Here is a 23,832-nt window from a genome sequence, read left to right as displayed (position 1 = left end):
TTCCTCTTGGGCTGGTCAGATTGCAGGGAAGGGGCAGAAAAAGAGGGAGACACAGAATCCGAAGCAGGCTCCGGGCTCTGAGCTGTCAGCACAGAACCCCATGTGGGGCTTGAACCCATGAACCGTGAGATCATGACCTGAGCTGGAGTCGGATGCTTAACCAACTGAGCCACCCAGGCGCCCCAGGAACAGTCTATTTTTTTTAATTTTTTTAAATTTTTTTTAACATTTATTTTAGTTTTGAGACAGAGAGAGACAAAGCATGAATGGGAGAAGGTCAGAGAGAGAGGGAGACACAGAATCTGAAACAGGCTCCAGTCTCTGAGCGGTCAGCACAGAGCCCGACGCGGGGCTCGAACTCACGGACCGTGAGATCATGACCTGAGCCGAAGTCGGACGCTTAACCAACTGAGCCACCCAGGCGCCCCAGGAACAGTCTATTTTAAAACTCACCCTTCCATCTGTCATTTTTCTCTGGCAATAGACAGTAGCTGCCTGCATTTCTTTCCAGCTCAGAAATAACCTTTTAAAACAGACTCCTTCCATCCAGCACATTTGTAAGACAAAACATTTCCATACCTTGACAATGCTTTGCTCACCTTCCGCTCCAAGAACCAACACATGACATCAGGACATATTGACTTCCACTATGTAGTTAGGGTTGTCACGCAAAGGATACAGAAATGCCTCCCTACTTTCTTCATCTCTGTCTCCTTGCCACCGCCGCTGCCTCTCTCTGGGACCGTCACCGATCCTTCACATCTGAGAATTTCTGACATCATTTACAGAAAGTCGGTGTCACTATCCCAGGGAAGACAGTTTAACAAACTTTAGAGAAAGAAGACAGTAACGACATAACTGTTCCTTAGGCTTAAACTTGTCAAGCAGCAATTCTGATATTTTGAGTTCAACACACTGCCATTCCAATATTTATTATTATTATTATTATTATTATTATTATCATTATTATATATGGGAGACAATGGTGCTATGGATGCTAGGAAAAGATGTTGGGGTATATATCCCTGCTTAGAATCAGGACACCAGACAAAATCTGCTTTCACTCTCTGGGTCAGCATAAACATTTTAAAAGGTTGCTGAGATTTTTCTCAAGATTTCTTCTTCTTGATGGAGTGTCCTCACTCATTCACTGGGGGAGACCCAAGAGCCTCCCTACTTTTCTCGTCTTCCTCCCTCCCTCTAAGCCTCAGTTTCCCCACCTGTCTGCCTGATGAGGGAAGTGAACCAGAGGATAAGCTCTGAGGTCCCCACGAGCTCACAGTCCAAGCCCTTCTAGGGAGGGGAAAGGTTGGGTCATGCCCTCAGTCTGGACGTCTCTGCCTCCCCCCGTGGACTGTGGGTTCCCGAGGGCTCCTATGGGCTCTTTTCATCCGTGAAGACACAGAAAAGGAAGGGCAGGAAGCTCCTAAGCGATGACTTCTCAGCCCGTTCACAAGGAGAGTAGGGGCTGCAGTGGAAGAAGTTAGACAGAAGTTGGGGCCAGACAGCCGGCTGATGCTTTCGCATGTAATGGGTTTCTGACCCAGCCCTCCTTAGCTGTTCTGGGTGACCTTGGCCCAGCTTCCAGCAGCCCACAGGCACAGGTAGCCCATGGAGTCATTTTGGTGAACCCCTAGTCTGCCGGCTGAGAGCCCCTGAACTGTCTACTGCTTTTCTCTGTGGCCCTAGACTTGGTGTGTAGCCTACAGGTGGAAGGGAGAACCTACAGGACCTCGAAAGCCCGACACAGGACGCACACAGGCAGCTGGGAGGAGGCAAGGAGCCCAGCGCCATCGCCTTTTACTGCCCAAAGACTGGCTTGAATGCTTCATGCCCAGGTCACACATTTACTGCTCCACACTGTCTCCTCTTGGCCCTTTCCAGCCTCATGCATTCATGCACCCATTCATGCATTCTTCAAAGCAGCTCCGTTTGTAGAAAACCCTTCCTGTGCTGTCGAATCCTGCCTCTGTAGATGACTAACTGCCTTTGGGCAGGTAGCAGAACTCAGCAGTCGGCCTCATGTGCAACGAGGACGGGGGTGCTGCGAGCATTAGACCCCGTGCAGGTGAAGAGCCCGAGGCTGCAGAGTCGCAGTTCTGCAAACGGGCACGGCGGACCGGCTTTAAAGTCTTGCGAGCCCAAAGCAGGTAGGAGAGGAGCGAGCCCACGAGAAACCAGGGCTTGGGTGACGCACAAATAGGATTCCCGTGCAAAACAGGGCTCACAAGGGCCTCCCTGCCGCCTGGACAGTGAAAGGAAAGCGGATCGGCTTCTCCAAAGGCGACCTTTGTGCCTGTAGGCACAAAGACTTGAGCACTCTCGGCCTTGGGAGGAAAGACTAGCGCGGGAAAGTGGCAACAAGTCCCGGCACCCTGGGAGGGAGAGGCGGGCGGCAGCGGCAGGAAGGGGAGGAGGAGGAGACAGAGGAGGGGACAGGCCGGCCCAACTCGTGCTCGCCCGCGCAGGGCGGAGCCCGGGCTCGCCCGCCCGCAGGTGAGCTAGCCGGGGAGGAGCCGGTGCCAGGCTCAGGCGCCCTCGGCCGCCGCTCCGAGCCACTGGCCACAGCCGCTTCCCCCGCCGAGGCCGAGGCGCCCCGGAGCCATGGCCGGCCAGACCCGCGGGGCCACAATCGCACTGCTGGGGGTCCTGCTGCTCGCCGCCGTGCGCCCGGGAGCTGGTGAGTGCGGTGCGGCGGTAGCGGGTGTAGCTGGGCGGTGGAAGCGGCCGGAGAGCGGGCGCCCGGCGGAGCGTGCGGGGGGCGCAGAAGGAAGCAAGGTGCGGGGGATGCTGAGCCGGGGTGGGGGCGACACAGTCGGGATGCATGGACGGCGCGGGGTCCCCGGGACCGCCCGGCGCCTGGGCGCGCCGCGTCGGGCAAAGTGGCCGTGCCCTCCTGGATTTCGAGCGACCTCGCCCTGGGCGCAGGCCGCGGCACATGGGAGTGTCCCCGAGCGGGGAGCCCGGCGGTCGCGGGGATGAGCCCGGCGCCGACGGCTCAGGAAGAGAAAAGCGCGCGCCCCAGCTGAGGCCCAGGGACCTGCCGCGCATCGGGGGCTTTACCTGAGTGCTTGGGGGGCGCCGGGGCTGGCCGTGGGGAGGGAGCTTTCCTCTCTCGGCCCACCCTCTACCTCCTCATCTGGGGCTGGAAGAAGGGGCAAGAAAACAGCGGTTTGGCCCCGGTAGCGCACGGGATCACCCTTTTCCCGGTCCGCACGCCCCATTCTAGCGCTCTCGAAGTTCCGGAAAATTAATTTGAAAATGGAAGCGCCAGGCTGGAGAAGGGTCCCGGCGTTCTTGCCACGGGGGCGGTGAGCTCCCGCCCCTCGTGCCTCAGGGTAGTGTTTGTACTTTGACCCCGCGAGGGGGTCGGCGAGGGGACGTTCCGGAGAGGTGTGTGAATTTCCAGTTGATTCCGTTGTGCGCTGGGACCGCCGCCTCCCCGCTGCGGGTGCGCGCTCCTGTGCCTGCGGGCTCTGGAAGTAGATCGAAACGTAGAAATAACCGGGGTTCTTCGTGTAAGAACTTGATTCGAAGCCTTTCCTGAGGCTAGCCCAGGTTTTGTGATTTCTAAAGAGTTATCCGGGAGGCGAGTGGGGTCTTGGATTATTCTTTGGTGCCCCTAAGGGGGCGTTTGTATTCGGCGGGTAGGTAGATTAGGGTAAATTTAGTTCAGGAATAAAACGAAGCGGGCGTGGTGGACTTTGGCGTTCTGGCAACTGCCGTCATTGCAAACCTACAGGAAAGCTTCCTGGTTCCTTTCTCCAACGGCATCAGGTGACATATTACTTACTGTACATTCCCTAGACCATTTTAAGACCACATTTAAAGCCTTGTGCCCGTATGCATATCTCTTGTAATACAAATTTACCGGAAGACTGCATTTTCAAGATTTCCTTTGAAGAAAAAAAAAAATCCGTCTAAGAATAAAGAGTGATTCCGCCGGTGAAAATGCGTGTAAATGTGTGTGAGAGAAAAATGTGTGCCCATCACACTTGGGAGCTGTACTGAAACTAGGAATTGTCTGAGGTGTTTCCCGTTGTCTGTGATGACCAGGAGTCCCCCAGTAAGAATATGGTGTAAATCAAGGCATTACCAATGCCAAGGATGACAGGCTGGCCTGAACGGGCCTCTGTTAACTGATTTCTCTCTTTGGCCTGGAGACGCTGCCACTTTGGCCTACAGCACTGTCGCTTTCTTCTAGGAAGTTGTTGACTGTCGGAGCGAGCTCTCATGGTTCAGGTATCAATACGGGGAAGCCTAGGGACTTCCCACCTCACTTTCCAAAATCTTCCTGTGGTCTCCGGAATTGGCTGTGTGTGGCCACCTCCCTGGCCTGAACTGGGGGCTGCGTCTTGGAGGTTGGAGCCGTTTCAGAGGACGGCCGCTTTGCCTGACGTCTTGGGGTTGGCCTAACAGGTAGGGGTCTTTGAGAAGTTCCTGGAGCCTGTCCAGAGAAGATGGAAAAAGCCGGAGAGCCCGGCACAGTGGGTTTGTTTTTTAAATCCCTGAGCTCTCTTAATGAAGACGGCCTAGTGAACATGAATGAAGCTGGTGTCCCTGCAGAACTGAACTGCAAAGGGAAAGTTAATGTCTTGGTGTGATGTGTTGGGGTGAGTGTGGTGTAACCCCCCGCTCCCCCACTTCCAAGAGTGAAGGACTGGTTAAGTTGGAATCAGAACCGTGGTAAAAACCTCGACTTCCTGGCTTTTGAAGAATTGCTGAGTGGGGCTCCTGGGCGGCTCGGTTTTTTTGAGCCTCCGACTCCGGCTCCCGTCATGATCTCGCGGTTCACGAGTTCAAGGCCCCCGCGTCGGGCTCTGTGCTGACAGCTCGGAGCCTGGAGCCTGCTTCGGACTCTGTGTCTCCTTCTCTCTCTGCCCCTCCCCCACTTGCATTCCGTCTCTCTGAAACATAAACAAACATTAAAAAAAAATTTTTTTTTAAAAAGAGAGAATTGCTGAGATACCAGAGTCTGGGTTCGGTGACCCCATTCTTGCCGCCATCGTGTTTCACCAGAAATGTGAGCAAGCATCAAATGATGTGTTCGCTGACCCCGGATGAGTCTGCGTCTTCGTCATTCTTTGGATTCAAATGAGCAGCTGGTAGCTGTTGTCTGGAATGTGTAACTGGTAGGAGTGATGAGTCTCCCTCACCCCCACAGATTTTCGTGGTTCAGGGTCAGAGAGGGCCACTCTGCTGACCCGGAGGATGTGCTCTGATGCTGGCCCGTCAGCCTCAGGGTTCACCTCAGATGCTGCCATTTTGTCTGTGAAGAACGAAGCCTGCCCCCCTCCACGCTCTTCTGGGGGGTTCTCCCGGGCTATCAACGTAGGAGAAGAAGGTCGAAAGCAGCAATTAAAATATCTCACGTAGTATATAGTTGCTGTAGAAAAATTGGTAATAAATATAACCAAAATGAAAAAAAAAAAATAATCTGTAAGCAAAGCACATTGGTCACTTTGGTACAGTCTTATCGTGTGCGTGTGTGCGCCCAAAACCAGACCTGGGACCATCCATCGTATGGCTTTAACCAGCCCCCCACAGGTGGACATTTAGGCGGCTTCCCACTTTTCCTGCTAAAAAAAACAGAATGTGTCCAACAGTAGGGGACCGACTGCCTGTGTCCATTTTGATAGGTCTGTTCAGTGAAAAGACATCGAAAGTGACGTGGTGCGGATTCTATAATGACATCAGATGATGTCGTCTCTGTGTTGCCGAGGTTATAAAATAGAAGCTGGATTGTCCCATTTTGATGTATCCGAGCATGAGTTCTTGTCGGCTATATCGCTCTGCACACTTCCTTGACGATCCTGTCTGACTGAAACTCTGGGAATAGAATTGCTGGCATGGAGAGTAGAGAAAATGCTCAGGCTTTGGAGACATCCCGCCTTGTGGCCCTATGGAGAGCTCGTCCTGTGGTCCTGGTGTACGTTCGGGCCGGCGTGTGCCAGTCCCAGGTTCCCACACTATCAGGCCGTCCTCATAGATGTCAGTGACATCTATGGAAGAAGAAGCCTTTTCCTCCCTCTAGTGCAGCAAGCTGGGTCTGAACGGTGTTGGTGGATGTTCGAGAATCTTAGGAGCACCCCAGCTAAGCGATTATGTTGCTGACACACACACACACACACACACACACACACACACACACACAGAACAGAATGGAGCCCCTTGACTTATAACACAAGCTTCACCTGCGGGTTTGGACGGGGGCGAGGGTGGGGTTTGCTGGTCAGGATTCATGATTGTGGTCAAGGTGGATGGGGCAGCGGGGAGGTCAGGACCCCTGCTAGGGAAGACCCATGGCTAAGGCTGTCCACCTGAGTGATGAAGAACAGTTCATACCCTTTAATTATCATTCTAAGTGATAAAAATTCTCCCACAAATTATTTCAAACCACTTCCTACAGCCTTGTAATTAGCCCGTCACCTTCTCCCAGGCAGCTGGCAACGTTCTAGACAATCGGGCCGGGAGAGCCAGGTTTCCTACCTCACCCCTTTGTGGCCTTGAGTTTGTATTTCAGGACATCGTTTTTAAAAATCACTAACCACTGCTTGTAATAGCGAACACGTACTGCTCTGCGGCAGCCGCCCTTCTGAGTGTTTTATGTGCAAGCATCTCCCGTTTACCGTCAGTGATGTTTTCTTTAAAACCACACATGCTGCATAAACACACTAACCGATGCCCTGCGTCTCACGATTTCACACGGGAGACATGGTAACAACCCCAACCCCCATTTGGAAATATGGTATTTCCAAAAGCCATATATATACAGGGGAACCTGGGGGACTCAGTCAGTTAAGCGTCCGGCTTCGGCTAAGGTCATGATCTCGCAGTTCATGAGTTCGAGCCCCCCCATCGGGCTCTGTGCAGACAGCTCAGAGCCTGGAGCCTGCTTTGGGTTCTGTGTCTTCCTCGCTGTCTGCCCCTCCCCTGCTCACACTCTCTCTCTCTCAAAAAATAAACATGAAAAAAAAATTTTTAATGTTTAAAACAAAACACTGAGTGTTGTGTTCATATTTGTTCTGCGGATGTGTATGTGCTTTTAATACTCAGTTTAAAGACTGTGCTTCGAAACACCTGTACATGGTAACAAAAATTCCAGTTGTACAAAAGGGTACGTGGGAAGAAGTATGTCCCCTTCCACCTCTGACCCCGGGCTTTTGCCCAGAAGCAGCCACGGTTTCTTGTGCATTGTTCCTGAGCAATTCTATGCAAGCACAACCTCATAAATATGCGTACGTCCCTTCTTTACACAGCCAGACCATAACCACGGTATATGGTATGGGATGTGTCTCATATGCTTCTGGAGTTTGCTCACTTAGCAGTCCATCTTGTTGCATATCAGAACATATGGGGGCTGCCATTCTTTTTGATGGCCACATAATATTCCTGGCCGTGGGCATGCCGTGTGGTGTCACCAGCCTCTTACTGCTGGGTTGTTTCCAGTCTTTTGTTTTTAAATTTTTTTTTAATGTTTATTTTTGAGAGAGAGAGACAGACAGACAGAGCATGAGTCAGGGAGGGGCAGAGAGAGAGGGACACACAGAATCCGAAGCAAGCTCCAGGCTCCGAGCTGTCAGCACAGAGCCCGACGCGGGGCTCGAACTCACGGACCGTGAGATCATGACCTGAGCCGAAGTCGGACGCTCAACCGACTGAGCCACCCAGGCACCCCCAGTCTTTTGTGTTTATAGAGAGTTTCAGTTGCCATATTTGCAGTTGTCTTTTTTAGGAATATAGACTAGCGTATCTGTGGGTGCACTCCCCGGAGGAGGGAATTACTGGGTCAAAGAGTTTGTACAGAAAGTGTCAGGGAACAAATGGAGGAAAGTGAGTCACAGAAGTGAGGCAACTCCCCCAAGGTCACAGCTAATAAGCGGGGGTGCCATCCGTGAACCTGGGCAGACTCATTTCAGAGCCCAGGCTCTGTCCCTCCCCGCACTGCCGTTTTCTCCTCCCTTCTTTCCTTCCTTCCCTCCTTCCTTCCTTCCTTCCTTCCTTCCTTCCTTCCTTCCTTCCAGGTGAAACTAACCGTAAGTTTTACTAAGAGAAACGGTTTGAACTTCCTTTTAAATATTGACTTTTGATGACGTGCTCAAGAAGACTTGAGGACAGGCATGGGCCCTGGGAGCTCCTCCCGGGTCTACGTCGAGTTGCACTGCGTCACGTTCGTTCTTGCTGACTTTGACATCGGCGAGTCTAGCGGCGGCAGGCGTAAGACTAAGCCGCAAACCCAACCGTGTGCGATGGCTCACACACGACAGGTGTTTATTTCTTGCTCAGATGAGACCCCAAACAGGGGACCTCCTCCAAGCAGTGATGAGGACCCAGGGTCCTTTGACTTCCTGTCTCTGCCGCCTTCAGCATGTGTCCTGTCCTCCGTGCTCATCCACGTCACACGGAAGGAAGAAGAGTGCAGAGGGGCTCCCGTGGGAGTCTTGACGCCTGAGCACGGAAGCCGTTTCACATCCGTTGTGTGGCCGTTCTCTTGGCTCCAGATCAGTGGCCTGGCCCCATCCCAGTGGAAGGGAGACCGGAATGTCGTCTCGATGGGACCCCGGAAGAAGTTAGCGTTGTCCAGTTGGCAAGACCGTGGGCAAAGTGGGGAGAGCACCCCACTTAAGAGTGAGGACGCGTGGCTGTAACCTCAAGTCTTATCGACAGCGAGCTTTATGACTTGGGAGAGTCGCCTCGCCTCTCTGGGCCTCGCTTTTCCGGTCTTTGACATAGGGGCTTGGACCATGCAGAGGAAGTACCAGCCCTAATCTTTTCTGCCGAAGCTGATCTGTGGACCTGCTGGAGACCCCTGAGCTGAGGGAACAGCTCAGGCAGGTTCGGATCCAACCCCCGTGAAGTTTCTGGCTAGAACTGTGCCTGGCACATAGCTAGCATTGAATAAATTGCATGTGGAATGAACAGATAGGTACTCCGGGTCAACCATCAAAGCGAGTCTTTTTAGGAGGGAATGAGCACAGAGGAGTTAGAGGACTTCTGGGGCACCTGGGTGGCCCGGTCGGTTGGGTGTCCGACGTCGGCTCGGGTCATGATCTCACGGTTCGTGAGATCAAGCCCCGTGTCGGGCTCTGTGCTGACAGACATAATCTCTGCTTCAGGTTCTGTGTCTCCCTCTCTCTCTGCCCTTCCCCCGCCCACTCTGTCTCTCTCGTGCGCTCTCTCAAAAATAAATAAAAAACATTAAAAAAAATTTTTAAAGAAGTTAGATGACTTCTTCAAGTCGCACTGTTGGAAGGGGCTGAGGACCAGAAGTGCTAACTCCCAGATCTTCTGGCTCCAGCTCTGATGCAAATCAGACAGAAGAAGAAGAGGAGGGAAGCTGGGTCCTGGAAAGTAGAAAAAAGAGAGTGTGGATGGGCAGAGGGAACCACAGCTCTCTGTGTCCCTGCAGGGGGTGGGGGAGACCTCCCTGGTATCCGGCCGGGGTCTCTACCTCAGGCCAGGACCTGGGGTCTTCACTAAGTCTCTGCTGGTCCCCCAAAAACGTGTGCTCAGGAGGCAGTGGATGGGGGTGTGGGTGGGTCCGCAGGAATGCAATCCCGCTTCTGGAAACCTTCAAGGGAATCGCCAGGAAACGACAAGGACTTGCTTGTGATACAATGAAGGAAGCAGGGAGTAAAGTCATGTGTGTGCAGGGCGACTCGTGTCAGCTTGCTGTCCTTCTGTCTGTATCTCATAGGAGCTCAGGAAAAAAGACGGGAAGGACGCCCCACCAAAAGGGTCTGGCCTCTTGGGGTGGCTCAGCAGAGTCCTCTTGTACAAAGGACAGTTCGTCGGTAGCAGTAAGGACGGTGACAAGGACTCCATGTTATCCCACGTGTTCTCCCCATTTGACCCACCATTGCCCCACCGTCTCCTAACCGGGTTGGTTGGGTTTGGTTTTCTCTACATTGTGATGCTGAATTTGCAAGAGAAGGCAATAGAGTATCAGAATTGACCCTCACTTCACAAACTTGTAGGAAATTAGAAGCTCTTTCTTCGGGTACTGGACTTAAAAAATAATATGCACGTCTCAGTTCTCTCCCGAGTGGAGCCCAAGACAAGGGCACCACTGGAAACCTCTCTGGTCTGACTTTGCCAGGGAGGGGCCGCCCTCTTGGACCAGCTGTCCATCCTGCCAGATGGACACACAGCTCACGACCCTGAGGCCATTAAACACCTCGCTGCAACATGTGAACGTGTATAAGTAATAAATTTGGAAACATCTTGCCAGAATAAATTAAAACTGTCCCATAAGCACAGATGATATAGCTTTCTTTTTTTTTTTTAATTTGCTTTTTTAATGATTATTTTTGAGAAAGAGAGAGACAGCCAGAGCGCAAGCGGGAGGAGGGGCAGAGAGAGAGGGAGACACAGAATGGGAAGCAGGCTCCAGGCTCTGAGCTGTCAGCACAGAGCCCGACGTGGGGCTCGAACTCACGAACCGCGAGATCGTGACCTGAGCCGAAGTCGGACGCTCGACCGACGGAGCCACCCAGGCGCCCCAGCGTAGCTTTCTTGAAGTTTTAAGTGAAGTGCGGATACTTCTGACCCTCGGTGACAGAAGATCAGAGGCTTCGGGGTGTCCTGATTCCACCACCTGCTAGCTAGACAATTTGCGCTGGTCACTTAGCCTCCCTAGGACTATGTCCTCAGTTCCAAACGAGGACACCGCAGCACCTCGTGGGTGGGTCGAATGAAATCACGGCTGTAAACCACTCAGCACTAAGGTCGGGCCTGAAACGCATTCCTCGGTGAAGGAGAATTGCCATTTTCTTCGATAACTTGAACTGAGCCCAGGAAGAACTTGGAGTTTTGCAGCAGCAGGCAGTCTGGACCAAACTGCCAGGGCAGAGTCTGCCCTGGTCGCTCGTGGGAGACAATTGACCTTGTTCTCGGGCTTCTGCTACCACACAGTGCTTTGGATACTCTCCCGGTGCAGTTGACTTTGGGCACGTGTGAAGACATCTTGGGAGAAGTTCCTAGAAGAGAAGCTGCTGGATTAAAAACCGCAAGAAGTTGGGGCATCAGGGTGGCTTAGTTGGGGAAGCATCCAACTCCTGATTTCGGCTCAGGTTGTGAGCCAGTTGTGAGATCGAGCCCGACGTTGAGTGTAAAGCCTGCTTGGGATTCTCTCTCCCTCTCTCTCTCTCTCTCTCTCTCAAAATAAATAAGCATTTTTTTTTAACTGCAAGAAGTTGTCCTCAATGATACTAGCACAAGTTTTTAAAAACTGTTTGCAAGTGAACACAGACACACACGCACACACACACACACACACACACACACACTTCCTGTTAACCAGGGAACTGACCAGACCAGTTTTCTATAACTTCAATGCCAGGCCCAATTATTCTGAGACATGAATGTGAACACCCCAGGAGGCTTCTGAGGATTACAGCTGTTCTCATGAGCAGGTGTCATACTCCAAGACTGGGCTGGAGGGTGCCAGGCCGCAAAAGCCCAGTTGGACCCCTGCCTTTAATCCTCTCCGAGAGATGGAGGATTGCTCAACTGGCCCAGAAGTTGCTGACAATCTTATCAGGCACTTCAGCCTTGGGCTAAACGTGTCGGGAGCAAGTTCTCAACTTGTCAGAACACAGAAGATGTTTTTCAAATTGTGAACGGTGCTGGGTCGTCTTGCAGAAGCCCGTCACAACCCAGTGTAGCCGAACCCCTGGCATTAACATCTCCCAGCCTCCCTGGTCTCTCCCCGTGTGGGGAGTACAGCCCGAGTCGTGACCAGGAACCTGGGACCCGGGGAAGGCGTACCCCACCAGCGCCTTGAAACCCTAGATAAGCATGGTTTGCCCCTTGTGCTGGTGGTTGGAGACTGGAAACAACCCAAACATCCATCATTAGAAGCCTGGTTAAATAAATGATGGCACATCCCAGCAGTGGATGCTACGCAGCCATATAAGGCCACTGGGTAGCTCTCGGTGTACAGATGGGAGGTGACCCCCAAGATATATTATGGAGAGGAAAACATACGGTTCAGAACAGTGAATAAAGCATGTTGCCTTTTGGCAAAAGGAAATGAAATAAAATAAAATAGGGGTGGCATATAGATACACACTTGTGTATTCACAGATTTCCTGTACAAGGACACGCAAACCGGTGTCAGGGGTTGCCCCTGGCAAGAACACCAGGTTCAAGATAAGAGTGAGACTTTTTAGCGGTCAAAACTCATTTTTGTTTTTTTGGGTTTTGTTTGTTTTTTTACCTTGTGCTTCGTGTGTTATTTAATCTAAATGTAAACCATATTTTTCAGCTTTACGAAGACACACAGAGGCACCTGAGTGGCTCAGTCAGCTAAGGGTCCAACTCTTGGTTTAGGTTGTGATCTCACCGTTCATGAGTTCGAGCCCTGCATCAGGCCCTGGGCTGACAGCTCAGAGGCTGGAGCCTGCTTCGGATTCTGTATCTCCCTCTCTCTGCGGCCCCCGGCGCCGGCCACCGCACCCCTGCTCATGCTCTGTCTCTCTCTGTCTCTCAAAAATAAACATTAAAAAAATTGAAATTAAAAAAGTAGTTTTAAATTAAGAAAACATCCAAAGGCAGGTACGGGTATAGCAATCAATAGTAATGCTTTGTGAAAACACAGATATCATGAATGTAGATACTGTCTTCAAAAAGTCTGCAGTTGCTTCCTGCAGGAATTGGGTTGTGTAGAAATATTAAGTCACTAGGAATTGGGGAACTGATGACCAAAGCTGCCTTCTCCACTTGGAGCGACATTTCTAGAAGAGGAAATTGCTACGCTTCCCTCCTGTCTGCTTTTAGAGCATAGCACTGAGCAGGCCTAGAGAATTTGATTTCTGCCTAGAAAATCTTTGAAAGTTCCAGTCTAATCTTAGGCCATTTGGTAATAAACCCCATCCATCCACAGATCTTGGAGGCCCCCTATGCTAGACGGTGGACATTCAGAGGTAGGAACCACCAGTCCCTCGCTCTCCAGGGACTCATCATGCAGAAGGGATTCAAACATGGGAACTAGGGGCTACAAATTGGTGGCCTAGAGGTCTTGGCCCAGTTCTGTTGGAAAAAAAGCTGACTTACAAAGTATTCAGTAAAGCATGCACCCTCTGTTGCAGCAAAGACACTGTGTTGGCTTTTCTTGTTTACGTTGCTTGCCTGGGTCCCCGAAAGCAGGAGTCTGAGACACTGTCCAATGTGATAACTACTCTTCAAAGATATATATGTATAAAAACCACAGTAAAGGTACGGGATGGAAAATAGCTTTCATAGACAGGAAAAGAGAAGGCAGAGGACAAGGTGTTCTCCTGGTGTCTGAGGTCTGTGGGCCATCACAGGAAACCATGAGGCTGGCCCTGGAGTGAAAGTGTGGCTCTGTCATTCGTTACCAGTAATTCCACTGTGTTGTCCTGGTATTTCGAGAGCATTCTGCCACCATCTCCGAAAAGGACAACTTGCTACGTGAGCCACTATCTGGAAAACACTATCCTTCAACACGCAGACGGCCGAGAGACACATGAAACGATGCTCAACATCACTCATCATCAGGGGAATGCAAGTCAAAGCTACAGCGAGATACTGCCTCACACCTGTCAGAATGGCTAAAAGCAATGACACAAGAAACAACAGGTGTTGGCGAGGATGCAGGGAAAGGGGAATCCTTCTGCACTGCTGGTGGGAATGCAAACTGGTGCAGCCACTCTGGAAAACAGTATAGAGGTTCCTCAAAAAGTTAAAAACAGAGCTACCCTGTGATGAAGCAATCACATTGCTAGGTCTTCACCCAGAGAATACAAAAATACTAATTCCAAGGGATACACGCACCCCGAGGTTTAGAGCAGCATTATCTACAACAGTCAGAGTATGGAAACAGCCCGGGTGCTCGTCGATTGATGAATAGATAAAGATGGGGTGTATATATACAATGGAATATCACTCAGTCATGAGAGGAAAGAATGAAATCTTGACATTAGCAATGGCGTGGATGGAGCTAGAGAGTATCATGCTAAACAAAATAAGTTAGGCAGAGAAAGACAAATACTGTAGGATTTGACTCATATGTGGAATTTAAGAAACCAAACAAATGAGCAAAGGGGAAAAAAGAGAGAGGCAAACCAAGAAACGGACCCTTAACTATAGACAACACACTAATGGTGACCAAAAGAGAGGTGGATGGGGGGGGGTGGGGGGACAAGCGATGGATATTAAAGAGTGCACTTGCGGGGCGCCTGGGTGGCTCAGTCGGTTGAGCGTCCGACTTCGGCTCAGGTCATGATCTCGTTCGAGCCCCGCGTCGGGCTCTGTGCTGACAGCTCGGAACCTGCTTCCGATTCTGTGTCTCCCTCTCTCTCTGCCCCTCCCCTGCTCATGCTCTGTCTCTCTCTGTCTCAAAAATAAATAAAACATTTTTTAAAAAGGAGTGCATTTGCTGTGATGAGCACCAGCTGTTGTATAGAATTGTTGAATCACTACATTGTACACTTGAAACTAATATTACACTGTATGTTAACTCACTGGAATTTATCCATTTTTTTCAGTTTATTTATTTATTTATTTTGAGGGGGGAACGGGAGGAGCAGAGAGAGGTGGGAGAGAGAGAGAGAGAGAATCCCAAGCAGGCTCCGCTCTGTCAGTGCAGAGTCCGCTGACGCGGGGCTTGACGTCACGACCGTGAGATCGTGACCTGAGCTGAAATCAAGAGTCAGACACTTAACCAACTGAGCCACCCAGGCACCCCTGGAATTTATTTTTTTTAACGTTTGTGTATTTTTGAGAGAGAGAGAATGCACGCGTGCAGGCTGGGGAGAGACAGACAATCCAAAGCAGGCTCCGTGCTGTCAGCACGGAGCCTGAATGCGGGGCTCAGACTCACGACCCGTGAGATCGTGACCTGAGCCGAAATCAAATGCCTAACCGGCCGAGCCACCCAGGCGGCCCGGTTAACTAACTGGAATTTAAATTAAAACTTTAAAAAAAGAGTGATCCTTCAAAGTGTGATTTACAACTGGAGATCAGCTATAGGAGCAAAACCGAATGCAGTTAAATGAAGATTAAATGCCTCATCGCTCTGGGATTTTATCTGGATTTGTTCCCATCTCCCCCCCCCCCCCCCCCCCCGCCCCTTCCTTCCTTGGAAATAGCACTTAGCAGTAGGACCAACTCCAGATGTGAGGAATATGGTTCACGAAAAGGGAAGTGCTCTGAACCACAGTCTCTCCCTCCCTTTCAGTGCTAACCATCTGCCTCTTTTCTTCCACCTGCCAACACGATGTGCTTGGGAACCAGGCTCCTCAAAAGCCTCATCTCAACATTCATGGTCCTTCGACCTTGTTTTTTACGTCCCTGAATTTTTAGCGTAATTGTCTTGAGATCGCTGGCTAGTCCCCTACTGGCCAATATGACCATCCTTGTTGATCTAACTCTTTGCGTGATGGCGGGGCCCCTATAATATCCATTCTTCTTGATTTAAGACCTTCCGTGCCAATATCTTCCATACCATCCGTCCTCATGGACATAACACCTTCCGTAGCAACAGTTCGTGTTGGTATAGCACCTTCCGTAACGACCTTCCTCTTTGGTGAGACACCTTCGGTGGTGGTTGACCTTGTTGACACAACACCTTCCAGAATCACCATCCTCTGATGTAACGTATTCCAGAATGTTCCTCCCTGTGGACGTAACACCTCCTGCACTAGCCCCCGTTGGGGAGGAAAGCACGCGTCTGTCTGGCCCCAAAGATTTCCTGCAGCGTGCAGCCTTTCTTTGCTGGCCAGTTTCACCCTGACCTTACCCGGCCTACCAGAGGAATCACTTCATTGACCTGGCCTGTAGCCGTTTGAGAGAGCTTCATTCAGAGACTTATTCTCCAAGTCAGGCTGTGTGGATTGCTCTGCACTAGGGCAGAGGGCAGGGTGGATATTCAGAGCGGGTGTCGGAAAAGCAAACACTCACACTTCTCTCTGTGTTGGTGGTATTGAGTGCTACAGACGGAAGCAGGTCCCTCTGACTGCTGCCCCCTCTCTAACGGGGGTGGGGTAGGGGCAAACACTTGGGCCCAGGCTGCCCAGCAGCCCATGACCTTGAGGGTGGACGTCTTGAAGTAGCAGCCATGCGTGGGCTTTGCCGTCAGGCAGTCCTGGGTTTGAATCTCAGGCATGCATCTTCCCAGCTGTGAATGTGAACAGTTTACCTAAAGGATACCTACAGGAAGTATCTGGCACATAGCAGGTGCCGAACAGATGGGGTGGTAAATTACTGCCGTCATTCCCAGAAGCCCCCTCCGTTTGGCCAGCCCTACACAGCCTAACGCCTCTGGGCTCTTGGGGTATGAAGGCCAGGCTTCCCACCGGATCTGTCCCTGATATCTGGTTGGCATCTGAGGACCCTCTTCTTGCTCTGGCTCTGCCCACAAGACCAGGTGAGATGAGCAGCCGTGAGCCCTCTTGACCACAGCACCCCCTTCCCTCTGACCCACCCTCCCTGTCACCTTCTAGCATCTGGATACTAACGTTTTACGGTGAGTACAGTGTGTTTAGACATCCTCACTGATGTACCCTTCCATCAAAGCTGTCCACTTGGCATCACATCATAACGGCAGCTCAGCTCAGAAGGGAAGGTTCCGCGCCCTAGACAGTACCGTATACTTATCCAAACCCCTTTCCTTGAGCAGCTCAGCATGTCCTGCCTGGTACCCTATCTGGTTACAAGTTCTACACGGGTTTTCTACTGCCACATAACAAATTGTCACAAACTTAGTGGCCTATGACAAAGTCCAGATAAGATGTGGATGGCTCCTTGGCTCAGTCTCACTAGGCTAAAATCAAGATGTTGGCCAGGCTGTGTTCTCATCTAGAGCCCGGCTCCTCTTCTGCGTTCACACGGTTGTAGCAGAATTCAGTGCTTTGTGGCGGGTAAGTCCAAGGTACTCCCGCTCACAGCAATTAGAGGCCACTCAAACTTCCCACCATGTGGCCCCCGCCATCTTCAAAACCAGCTACAGAGAATCTACCTCTAGGCGAATTCCTTTTTCTCCAGGAAAAGCCCAAACTCTTCTAGGGGTTCAACTGATTAGGTCAGGCCCACCAGGATAAAGTTGACCTGGCCCTACAACATCAATCACATGAATGATATGCCTTGATATTTGGAGTCCTTTCCACACTCGAGGGGAGGAGTACCTACAGGGCACGGGGTCTCTGGGGTCACCTTGAGATTCTGCCTACCACAAGGTTCAGAGGCTCAGGGGCTTGGTCCCGTCTGTGTGGATGGAAGTGATATTCTTTGCACTTACACATGTGGTCTCACTGAGGTACTTGTAGAACTCCCGTGTGGTTCATGTTTGTGGCCAAATATTACAGATGAGAAATCTGCAGTTTAATGAGGTAAGTTGGGGGGCGCCCGGGTGGCTCAGTCAGTTAAGCAAGACTTTGGCTCAGGTCATGATTTCACAGCTCGTGAGTTCAAGCCCCGCGTCGGGCTCTGTGCTGACAGCTCAGAGCCTGAAGCCTGCTTCGGATTCTGTGTCTCCCTCTCTCTCTGCCCCTCCCCTGCTTGCACTCTGTCTCTCTCTCAAAAATAAACATTAAAAAAATAAAATAAGGAGGTAAGGTGGCTTGTCCAAAGCGGCCCAGCCAAGCGTGGCCCCGGCGATGACCGCAGAGACTGGGCTCATGAGGCAGGGAGGGTTACTCACATCAGACTGAGTGACAGAGGTCAAGACTCTAGTGGCCCCCAGCACAGGGCAGGCCCAAATAGAACCTTCTCTCCTGCTGCCCCTCCCTGCTCCCTCATGACGGACCTGCAAAGCTGCAGGCCAACCTAAATCAAAGACGGATCTTTTTTTTTAAGTTTATTTTATTTTTTATTTAAAAAAAAAATTTTTTTTTAACATTTATTTATTTTTGAGACAGAGAGACAGACAGAGCATGAATGGGGGAGGGGCAGAGAGAGAGGGAGACACAGAATCGGAAGCAGGCTCCAGGCTCTGAGCCGTCAGCCCAGAGCCCGACGCGGGGCTCGAACTCACGGACCGGGAGATCGTGACCTGAGCTGAAGTCGGACGCTTAACCGACTGAGCCACCCAGGCGCCCCAAAGTTTATTTATTTATTTCTGAGAGAGAGAAAGAGAGAGAATCCCAAGCAGGCTCCACTAGCATGGAGCCCGATGCGGGGCTCAAACCCACAAACCCTGAGTCATGACCTGAGCCGAAACCAAGAGCCCGACGCTCAACCCACTGAGCCCCCCAGGCGCCCCTCAAAGGTGGATGTTTCCATAATGAGGCATTTCCCTGCTGCCTCCCTACCCCCATCTCTTCACATTATCTTTGAGGGACAGTGAATAATAAGATGGAAAGAGGCTGATATAACCTTCTGGAAAAGCCCATTTTAAACGAAACTCACTTTAAGATTAACCAGCGCATGGCTTCTGTTCGGACAAGTAAGAGCGTCTTCATGGATATTGTTGCTAATCGCCGAGGAATGCGGGCCTGTCAGAACACTGGTCACCGTAGCCCGTTGTTGGGCCTGCGGCACCAGGAAGGTCAGGGTCGCTGAGTGCAGGTGGCTAGCAGGCTGAGGGACGCTCTGACCGGCCGCGTTTCAGAGAAATGCTCCTGCTTCTTTTTTTCATAACCTTTTCCCATCTTCTGAGTCTCCTAGTTTATTGACACCGTTTTTCGGTTCAGAGAAAGCTTCCTCCCCCTTCTCGCAAAGCGAATATCGTGTGTAGCCATGAGTTTGAGCCTGTGTCCTTTTGCTCACTCTTGGGTTGTTACTCAAATCAGCGGTCAGCGATGCTCAGGTTGAAAAGCAAAGCCCGCCTACCACGTGACGCTCGGTGAGATGAGCGAGACGCAAAAGGACAACTAGTGAGTGTCCCCCTCCCACTTATGCGAGGTCCTTAGAGGAGTCAAATCCATAGAGACAGAAAGATCAGTGGGCGCCAGGGGCTGGGGGAGGGGAACGGGGAGTTAGTGTCCAATGGGGACAGAGTTTCAGTTTGGGAAGATGGAAATATTCTGGAGATGGGTGGCGGGGGTGGTTTCACAATAACGTGAATATATAGACTTAATGCCACTGAATTGTACCCTTTAAAGTGATTAATCAGGGGCGCCTGGGTGGCTCGGTCGGTTAAGCGTCAGACTTCGGCTCAGGTCATGATCTCGCGGTTCGTGGGTTCAAGCCCCGTGTCGGGTTCTGTGCGGACAGCTCGGAGCCCGGAACCTGCTTCAGATTCTGTGTCTCCCTCTTTCTCTGCCCCTCCCCTGCTCACGCTCTGTCTCTCTCTCTCTGTCAAAAATAAGTAAACATTAAATTTTTTTTTTAAATGGCTACCGTGGTAAAGTTTCTGTTATGCTTACTTTACCACAATTTAAAAAAGGGGGGGGACGTGTGTGGGATTTATTCATGGGTAGCAGACGGATGAATACTCTTTTCCCAAATTTTTCAAAGTTTATTTATTTATTCTGAGAGACAGGAGAGAGAGAGAGAGAGCACGAGCAGGGGAGGTGCAGAGGGAGAGGGACAGAGAGAGAATCCTAAACAGGCTTGGCGTTGTTAGCACAGAGCCCGACGTGGGGCTCGAACACCCAAACCGCGAGATCCTGACCTGAGCTGAACCCAGGAGTCGGACACTTAACCGACTGCACCACCCAGGCGCCCCGTTTTCCATTTTCTTTCTTATTTTTTTACCACAATGAAGAAAAAAGAGTGGAGCACATGTTACGATCCCCAGGCTTGCTTGGTAAATGTACCGATGTATCTGCTTCTAACGGTGGCCTTAGAGGAAATCTTGGACACACCCCACAGCGTCCCCCCTTCCACAAGCCTAACTCGCTACGCTTCTGGTTGTGTGGACAAGACCCCGTGCCCAGCACCCTGCGGTCACAAAGAGGGACTCAGGAGGGTTTAGTGCACGCCTGGAAGGATAGAGCGGGGTGGGGGAGGGGGGGGTTGAGTCTCTCATCAGAGCACGTTCCAAACAGTTAGCTATTGTTTCTCTGAATTTTCAAAACTGTTTTATTGAGGCACACACGAGGATACGTAAATCTTAAGTATACAGCTTGATACATTTTCCAGATGTATATACACTTATACATACACATTTATATGTGTGTGTATGCCCTTACAGCACCCCAGAATTTTCCTCTTCCCCCTTCCTACTTAATATCTGTCCCCCGGGCATTCGCTGTTCTGACTTATGCCAGCATAGGTTGGCTTTGTCTTCTGGAACTTGATATGACCGGAATCATACACTATGTAGTCTTTTGTGTGTGGATCCTTGTTTAACCATCTTGCTGCTCACTTTGTGTTTTGTTTTGTTTTGTTACTGTTTATTTATCTTTGGGAGAGAAAGAGACAGAGCACCAGCAGGGGAGGGGCAGAGAGATCATGACCTGAGCCGAAGTCGTACGCTTAACCGACTGAGCCACCCAGGTGCCCCGGGTTTGTTTTGTTTTGTTTTGTTTTCTTGTTTTAATTGTTTAATGTTTATTTATTTTTGAGAGAGAGAGCATGAGCGGGGGAGGGCAGAGAGAGACACACACACACACACACACACACACACACACACATAGAATTCAAAGCAGGCTCCAGGCTCTGAGCTGTCCATACAGGGCCTGATGCAGGGCTTGAACTCGTGAACCGCGAGATTGTTTTGGTTTAAAGTCTATTTATTTATTTTGAGATAGAGAGACTGGGAGTTGGGGAGGGGCAGAGAGAGGCAGAGAGAATCCCAAACAGGCTCCACACTGCCAGCACAGAGCCCGACATGGGGCTCGAACTCACGAACCGTGAGATCGTGACCTGAGCCGACACCAAGAGTCGGCCGCTCAACCGACAGCTAGGGAACAGCTAATTCCCTGGTGGTTAGGTGGGGCCAGTGGAACAAAGTGCTTTAGGGCAGGAACACCGAAGAAAGTGGAGATTCAGCAACTTGTAAACATTTAGCAGTTGGGAAAAGGGAACTATGGGCCTCCTGTCCTGAATATGTCCGTGAGCAGACATACGGATGCGTTTTAGAATCTTCTTCTTTGATTCTTCCCCCTCCATCCTTGTGATCCTTACTGACTTTCACAGTCGTGCTAGCTCACACTTCAGGGCCTGACAGAAGGAATCTTTTTAACATTTCATAAAATGGAAATGTGGTTCAAACTGGCCTTATGGCATTGGAACATACCATCATGAGTTATTTACAGTGGTTATAAGCTGAGTTATGTGTGTTACTTAATTCTGCAATTCCCATGTTCAAAGTCTGTTATTATTTTCCTCCCTCTGTGGCCCTCTTTGAGATCATTCCTTCGCCCAGTGCACTTTGACTCAGTCTGGAGTTAAATGTGCAAGTCCATGTTTTGGGTTGGCAAGAAGCCTTAAAATGGCCATGGTCCCAGAGCGATTTATACGTAGATGTGTGCATTTGCTCCAGACCGGGGCCCAGACCGTCCACAGCCTGGTTGTGCGTCTCTCACATGCATCTCTAATATGGTGTGCATCTTTGATCATAAAAGGGAAGGGATGCAGGGCCACCTGGGAGGCTCAGGCTGTTGAGCGTCCCGCTTCGGCTCAGGTCACGATCTCACGGTTGGTGAGTTCAAGCCCCGCATCGGGCTGTCTGCTGTCAGCGTGGGGCTCGCTTCGGATCCTCTGTTTCCCTCTCTCTGCCCCTTCTCCCCTTGCACTCTCTGTCTCTCTCTCAAAAATAAATAAACATTGGGGTGCCTGGGTGGCTCAGTCGGTTGAGCGGCCGACTTCGGCTCAGGTCACGATCTCACGGTCCGTGAGTTCGAGCCCCGCGTCAGGCTCTGTGCTGACAGCTCAGAGCCTGGAGCCTGTTTCAGATTCTGTGTCTCCCTCTCTCTGACCCTCCCCTGTTCATGCTCTGTCTCTCTCTGTCTCAAAAATAAATAAACGTTAAAAAAAAATTTTTTTTTAATAAATAAACATTAAAAAAAGAGAGAGAGAAGGATACAGCAGAAGGGTTTGGATATGCACACTGATCACCACGTTAGAAAAATAATTCAAAACACAAGCCCCGAAAATTGTCCATGGCTAGCATCCCCTTTAGAGGATCATTCAGTTACTTTAGAAAATAAACAACTTGCATCGGTGCATATAAATTTCTTTCCTGAAGAGTTTAGGAATTAAGACTAGGCAATGGATGGGTGGACACAACAGCCCCCTGTTTTGATAGACTGTTCCCCAAGTCGAGGTGACTCCCCAACCCCTGTTACAGGTTCCTTGTAACATTGTTCTTTGAACTTCAGTTTACTGTGTCCTCTAGGATTGCTCTAAGAGCCATGGAAACGGTAAACTTTTTTTTATTATTTTTTTTAATGTTTATTTTTGAGAGAGAGAGAGAGAGAGAACATGAGCAGGGGAAGGGCAGAGAGAGAAGGAGACACAGAATCGGAAGCAGGCTCCAGGCTCTGAGCTGTCAGCACAGAGCCCGATGTGGGGCTCGAACCCACGAACCGTGAGATCATGACGTGAGCCGAAGTCAGACGCTTAAACTGACAGAGCCACCCAGGCACCCCAAAACTATTTTTTAATGTTTATTTATTTATTTTTGAGAGAGAGAGAGAGAGAGAGCAGTAAGGGGCAGAGAGAGAGAGGGAGAGAGAGAATCCCAAGCAGGCTCCCAGCTGTCTGAGCAGAGCCTGATGTGGGACTCGATCTCACGAATCGTGAGAGCGTGACCTGAACTGAAATCAAGAGTTGGACGCTTAACGGACTGAGCCACCCAGGCGCCCCTGGGGAACTTTAAATCTGAAGTTTAAATTCAGACTACAGTTTCAAAGTACTTTGACATGATGAATGATTTCTAATAATGCAGGGTGCCTATTTAGCCGTTTTAAACAAACACCTTTCCCTTCTGACATCCTGGAGATCCGCCCCCCCCCCCCCTGGACAGACAGCAGCTGGGACATGTTCTACTCCGTCCTGACTTTGTCGGTGAGAGCAAGACATTGTCATCACCAGGTTCCTGGCCGTGTGTGGAACTCCCTGGGCAGGACGAGGTTTGCAGAGTATTCATCTGGCAAGTGCTGGGCTCCAGGGTCATACCGCATGGCTGCAAAACCCGGCCCCACCCCTACCTGGACAAATTCCTTAATCCCTCAGAGCCTCAGTTTCCTCATTTGGAGAATGGGGGATGATGTTAGCACCCACTCTGTGGGATGGTTGCGGAGATTTTTAAACACCGAATACGAGCACGAAGGCTGCCCATACTAATCAGTCGCTGAATATTCATTGTAATCATCGCCTGGGCAAGCCAGGTGCCTAGATTCCAGAGGCTTCTCACTCAGGAGAGACTGATTAGTTCCTTGGGTTGTGTCCTGGTTTATGTGGATGTGAGAGATTCGCTCTTTCCGGGTAGGCAGGTGGGTGACTTCCTGCCATTGGGAAGACAGTCCCTTCAGTTCACCAGTATGTAAACAGACCTGGCCAGGTCGCTGCCAGATGGACATAGGGGGTTCTAAACCAGTTATCCCCTCCACTGTCTGCAGGGCCTCACTGCCCCGGGTCCACCGATCAGTAAGACTCTGAATTTGATGGTAGGACAGACTGGCACCCCCTCCCTACAGCGGACCCCACTAAATAGGTTATGTTGGTGGTGATGCCCAGCTCCTTGGTGTCGATCAGCAACTCACTGCGCGTTGTAAGAAACAGCAGCTCCTGGGCACCTGGGGAGCTTAGTCGGTTAAGCGTCCGACTTCGGCTCAGGTCATGATCTCACGGTTTGTGAGTTCGAGCCCCGCATCGGGCTCTGTGCTGACGGCTCGGAGCCTGGAGCCTGCTTCCGATTCTGTGTCTCCCTCTCTCTCTGCCCCTCCCCTGCTCGTGCTCTGTCTCTGTCTCTCTCTCTCT

General features: G+C 50.9%; 1 protein-coding gene across 2 annotated transcripts in view; it reads left to right on the top strand.

Moving 5' to 3' along the window:
- Positions 1-2,532: 2,532 nt before the first annotated feature.
- CDCP1 (CUB domain containing protein 1) overlaps positions 2,533-23,832 on the top strand; it is a 54,846-nt gene continuing 33,546 nt past the window's right edge. For both annotated transcript variants that reach the window (XM_042978747.1, XM_042978746.1), the window contains exon 1: positions 2,533-2,680. In XM_042978747.1, the coding sequence (XP_042834681.1) occupies positions 2,605-2,680 (76 nt within the window). In that variant the 5' untranslated portion in view covers positions 2,533-2,604. The remainder of the gene's footprint in view (positions 2,681-23,832) is intronic.

The sequence above is a fragment of the Panthera tigris genome, chromosome A2, assembly GCF_018350195.1.
Source record: "Panthera tigris isolate Pti1 chromosome A2, P.tigris_Pti1_mat1.1, whole genome shotgun sequence".
Classification (NCBI taxonomy): domain Eukaryota; kingdom Metazoa; phylum Chordata; class Mammalia; order Carnivora; family Felidae; genus Panthera; species Panthera tigris.
Note: the sequence above shows the minus strand (reverse complement) of the source record. Positions and strands in the feature narration are given on the sequence as shown.